At 33.2% G+C, this 6000-nt stretch overlaps 1 protein-coding gene across 1 annotated transcript in view; it reads right to left on the bottom strand.

Annotated features, from left to right (window-relative positions):
• Positions 1 to 2672: 2672 nt before the first annotated feature.
• Positions 2673 to 6000, bottom strand: part of Slc30a9 (solute carrier family 30 member 9) — an 85240-nt gene continuing 81912 nt past the window's right edge. The window contains 1 exon segment of the mRNA XM_015481752.2: positions 2673 to 4124. Coding sequence (XP_015337238.1) covers positions 4080 to 4124 — 45 coding nt within the window. The 3' untranslated portion in view covers positions 2673 to 4079.

Genomic DNA, 6000 nt, shown 5'->3' with positions numbered 1-6000 from the left:
TGTACCTTTTGGTGTTTTTATTTAAATATAAGATATTAAACACATCTCAGAAGAAATAGCTTTGTGGGCTGGGGGTGTAGCTCAGTGGTAGAACACATGCTTAGAATGCAAGGCTCTGGATTGATCTCTGGTTACATATACACACAGCTTAATTAAAATATTAAGCAATCTAATTTTGTCAAATTGCACAATACATATCACTAAGGGATATAACTTTTTGGATTTGTATTTTACCAAACATATGACATCATAGAGTATATTAATAATTAAAGTGTAGTTTCGAAAAACCAGGAAAACCTTACAAATTAACAAGCATACTGAATAAAAAAAATCTGTTCAAAAAACATAGGCATGAGTTTTAGGGTAAAATGTACCATATAATACAGTTTAATTCTTAGTACATGAGGTAAAGAAACATCTATGTTTAACAAATCTTCATTTATGGGGGCAGGTGGGGATTGGGCAGGTGTCCTAAATTACTGAGTTGTTCTTATTTACATATGATGTTTTATTAAGGAAAAAAAGCATCCTGAGGGACCAGTACCATCTTAATCTGCCAATGAAATCAGACAGATGAATTATAATGTAATAGAAATGAAAAATTTCTTTTACCATAAAACCGAGTCTAGGGATGCAAGTAAAAAATGCAAATATAAAGGCTGTCAGACCAATCTTCTTTATAAATGCCTTCCAAAGTTCCATTTTGAAGCAGGGATGAGGGATTTAGGGGAGACAATCTTTGAATCAACATTTTACCTTCAATTCCTTGCTTCACTGACTCCTGACAGTTTGGCAAATTGGGGGTCATCACATTTAAAAGAAATGCTGCCAAGGCTTGACAAATGCAATCTAAGAAGATAATATAAATTCCAAATGCCTTTGCAATTTTCTCTAGTTCCCAGCATTCTACCTCAAAAGTTATCAGATTTAAAACATAAGCCTTTCTTTAGAAGGTGTAATTTTAGCAAAAGCATTATCCAAATTATGAGATAATTATGAGAACAGTGAAAACCGTATGTTGAAAAACCTGACTTATGACATTTTGTTACTTTGGGTGATTTGGGGCAAATGAGAGAGAGTCTGTGTGTGTGTGTGTGTGTGTGTTCAAAGATTTTGTTTTTGAAAAATTAAAAAAAATCTCCAGTCTGATTCTCACAGATTCCTTAGTACATGTCCAGAACATAGCTCTCTGAAATTGAATGCTAATGACCACCAAGATGTTCCACTTAAAAATAGGTCCTCACTTCTTATCTTCCCATGGCCATAATCTGAAAATGTACTTATAAAGAAAGTTTGGGGCTGCTATGTCTAGTTGGCTAGAGATCCATTAATAGCCAAAGCTGAAAACAGATATATCACAACTTGGGTCCTTGACTGTTCCTCCATTCTGTCCAACATTAATTCTGTAATTATTCTCCAACAAAGAACATTTCCCTTGAAAACATTAAAATTCATATACTTAAGGCACATATCTGTAATCCCAGTAGCTCATGAGAACCTGGCTCTAAATAAAATACAAAATGGGCTGGGGATGGGGCTCAGTGGTTGAGTGCCCCTTGAGTTCAATCCCCTGGTACCTAAAAAAGTTTAAAAAAAAATTTAGGGCTGGGATTGTGGCTTAGAGGTAGAGCGCTTGCCTAGAATGTGTGAGGCACTGAGTTCGATCCTCAGCATCACATAAATATAAAATAAAGAAATGTTTCCAACTAAAAAAAAAAATTATACACTAAATGTTCAAATGCAATGGAGGATCAGAGGAAGACTTAAAAGACAGAAACAAGAGATTGGTAAAACAAGACTTAAAAGACAGAAACAAGAGATTGTCTTAAAGAAAGAGGCCCCAAATCCCCTGGTTTTAAATTTGCAATGTGACTCTAGTTTAAAGGAAAAAAGAAAAAAAAGGATAAAACACATTTCCTGATTTCACAGCAATCCTCAAAATTTCTAGACATTTGTACTCCTTTGTGTCAAATTTATGTAAACAAACTTTAAAACATTAGAAGTAGAAAAAAACAGCAACATAAGTTTTCAATTACTTAAGAATAGTATGACCTCAACCAAAATCAGTTTAGAAAATCTGAAGACATAGTAGGAATTGGCCTTTTCTAGAGAATTCTTAAAAAAAAAAAACTGGAATAACTTCTGAGCATCAACTTTGATAGTCTCTTAAAAAACAAGTTAATTATTCTTATCTAACTGTGAAAAACCTAAGAGTAATTTTACTTGTAGGAAGTTGTATGTAATTTGGACTATCCCATGTAGCAATGACATATAGTAACAAATGGCAGGTGGGAAAGGGGATGGAGAAAGAAGGCAGAATGTATAGCATGGTAATCATAACAGGTAAATAATAAAGATTAAAAAAACTAGGGATGAGGAATCAAAGTATAAGAACAGATAATCAAATGATAAATGTTGGATATATGGAAATATATGTGTGTGTGTGTTTATTTATTTTTTCTAGTGCTAGGAACTGAACCAAGGGACTTATGCATGCTAGGCAAGCACTTGACTACTGAGCTACATCCCCAGCTCAATGATTTTATATATTAAAATAAAACTGAATTGTTACCTTATTAAAATGTAGAGCATTACCAAAAGAAGTACAATGTCAATTCTCACAATCTTCCAGTAAATGACAGTACTAGATTAAAAATTACCAAAACAAACCCTTTAGTCAAAGATTTATTTTTTGTTTCCAGGATTACAATTTGCTATAATTTATAAACTTCCATATTAGCTTTAAGACCCTGACCTCACACAGGTAGTTAGGTCTGCAGGTCTCACTCAGCAAAGACCAGTAGCCACCATTCTGGCATGAACAATGCTCACTGTTACCTGGACATTTTAAAGTGCATATGACTTGTTTTGATGGAGACAGCTGTAGTTTTTCACTAAAATTTTTAATTACTTGAATTACATGTTTTCTTCACCTTGATACTTTATGGTCATTAGAAAACTATTTACTTACAATAATATGTTATAGCCCAATATATTATGCTGAATGCCCACTTGTAACTGCAAGAAACTCACAGATACACTGACGACTACCATATGATACAAAATCATGACATAAGTTTCAGTGTAAGAGATTTACTTCTCTCTCAAAGCAAGAAATATCCCACAGTTCAAATTTACATAAGTAGTGCCTCCATTTAAATAAATTAAAAATGAAATGCTGTCCTGTCTGTAAAATTATAAATATTTCTAGTTCATTTTGCAGAATATTAAAATGCTTATAAATGCATTATCTCCCAGAAAATAAACATTACAGTACTGAAGCCGGTTTATCCCACCCCCCCCCCCAAAAAAGAAAGAAAGAAAAAAAGAGAGAAAAGAAAAGAAACAACCATTACACTGACCCATGGAAATGTTTAGGATTACTTTATATCTCTTAACTTTAGAAAAATTAAACCAAATAAGGGAAAAAAAGAGAAATGAGAAATTTTTACAAAATGGCAACTTCTATGATATAAAAGAGTACTGAAATGTCTTCACTTAATTCAGTAATAACTAAACCACTTCTGGAATGAATATCTGGATAAAGAGTTTAGGTTAGGAAAGAAGGACTCTTCTCAATGCTCAGGTCAAAATAACAAGGTGCGTAGAAAGAAATAATTTCTACATTGTATTAGGAAAGACAGACTTTGAAAGAGAGTGACTGTTTATAAACCCTGAACCAAATTTAGCCAGAATAGTCAAGATTGGCAGATTTTGATGGAGTAAAATCTTCAGTAGGAACAAAATTAAAAGTTATAATCCTATGGATGCCACTTATTTTTTACCAATGTGAAGAAAGGAAACATGATTGCAAGGTATAATACACACTGACAGGCTAAAATGAAATTATGAACAACTGAAATAACCAAAGTGTCCCCTACTGAAGCACAAAAAACATGATTAGAAGAAAGAAGTTTTAGTTCTGTGGCCTGTTCAATTGCTCTTTACATAAAATATTTCCTCTGTCTTGAAAAAGGAAATGGCTTCTGAATGGCACTGACTCCTTTAGTATGGGAAGAAGCAGGAAAACGTGCTTTGTAGAATGGCTTGACAAGCTCATTTCCAAGACCCCATCAAGGTTAAAGTATCTCCAAATCTACATGCCGAACTTCAGGATTTCGTTTCTGGAAAGAAAAATTATCACATTATTCAGTAAAATAAAACCTCTATTTTAAAAAAAATTTCTTTTGATCACTAGAGCTACTGGAAACATTTGATCAAACTATTTTACTATAGCATACTAACCAGAGAAATATTTGCATAAGGAAAAAGGCAAAGAGGTGAACAGACACACTACAAACAGTACAGTAAATGGTTCTACCACCCTGAGTCTGTTCATATCTTAAGAAATGCAAAATGCATTAAGGATCTTGTATGTGCCAAACATTGCCAAAGCATTAGAAATATGCTGTCTTTTGTGATAAAAACAAAAATCACTGCAAAACAATTGTAATAAGAAACAATGAATTCATAACCACTCATCTGATGGATGTCAATACCAATCCGTTTAGTCTTGGGGCAGGTACTATGCTAGAAAGTGAAGCTATGATCATTAAATAAGACTGATATTGACCCTAAAGGACTTAGGTCAGCCATGAAGATAAGTGAAGCAATTCTCACCTATGATATAAAGTATTACAGAATAACATTTAATGTTTAGTGAGCACTTATTCATTTCAATACTGTGCTACAGGTTTTATGTACAGATGTGTGTATTCTAAAATCCTTATCATAACATTATTATTATTTCCATCTTATGCCTAGAAAAACTGAAGTTTGAAGAAATTAACTAATGTAAGGTCAAATTCTTAGTAAATGATATAATGGGGATAGATTTCAAGCCTTAATACAGTCTCCTAACTATTACAGTATACTAAACACTAGGAATAAAAATGAGAGTGCGGTTATTTTTGCTCATGCAATCCAGAAAGATTTAACTGAAGACATAATAATCTAAGTTAGACACGAATGTGGTAAGTCTTCTAGAGAGATGAGTAAGAGTGTTTGGGTAGGAAAAAAAATTGTATGAGCAAAGGAAGAGAGCCCAGAAAGTAGATTGTGGCACTATGGTGGAGTTGGCACAGAGACTACAAGAAGGGCTAAAAAGACAGGCAGCAACCAGATTGTTAAATTTTACCATATGCTAGATTAAGGAATTTCAATTCTATAACAAAAAACAGTATTTGTCTTCAATAGATTCATGTTTAGTAAGGGATCTGGATAAGTAAGCAGGCAAGTTAATACTCTGCTACTACAGAGTAAAGTAAAGGTTTTGGGCTTCTTTTTACTAAGGGTATATAAAGGAAGGACATATCTAACTCTATTTGGGGGATAATGTCCCCCAATTAGACTAGAAGATGTACAGGAGTATATAAAAGGAGTATATAAAAGCTATACCCAGCAAAGAGGAAATAAATAATGTTAAATCAGGAGAAGCAGTATAAGATTTACATAGAAATATGGAATATAAACAAAAAGAAATACTACAAATATTAAAAACAGCCATCTCAGAGAGTAGAATTAAGGAATAAGCAGAATGAGGCAGGTGATTCTTATCTTTGTTACAAGCTTCTCGGTTCTGTTTGACTATGAACTTTGGGCATTATTTGATAAAAACTGTAAAACTAAATTAACGGGAAAAAAAAAAAACCTGCTCTAAGTGATCACAATGATCAGTCAGGATTAATAACTTCTAGTTTAAAAACTAATATCCTGGGGCCACGTGTATTACTTATCCTAAAGGAATTAAGTTATAAAAACTGAAATCTGGTGTAAACACAAGAGTTTAGCTCTGCCACAGCATTTTATTAATTGTACACAAGAGGGCTGGAGTTGTGGCTCAGTGGTAGAGCACTTGCCTAGCATGTGTAAGGCACTGGGTTCGATTCTCAGCACCACATAAAAATAAATAAAGGTCCACTAACAACTAATAAAACACTAAAAAAAAAACCAAAACTGTACACAAGAATTTTTCTTGTAACTAAGTTTTGTTCAAGTGTG

The sequence above is a fragment of the Marmota marmota genome, unplaced genomic scaffold, assembly GCF_001458135.2.
Source record: "Marmota marmota marmota unplaced genomic scaffold, marMar, whole genome shotgun sequence".
In the NCBI taxonomy this organism is placed as follows: Eukaryota; Metazoa; Chordata; class Mammalia; order Rodentia; family Sciuridae; genus Marmota; species Marmota marmota.
The sequence above is the reverse complement of the archived record's forward strand: the minus strand, read 5'-3'. Positions and strand labels throughout refer to the sequence as shown.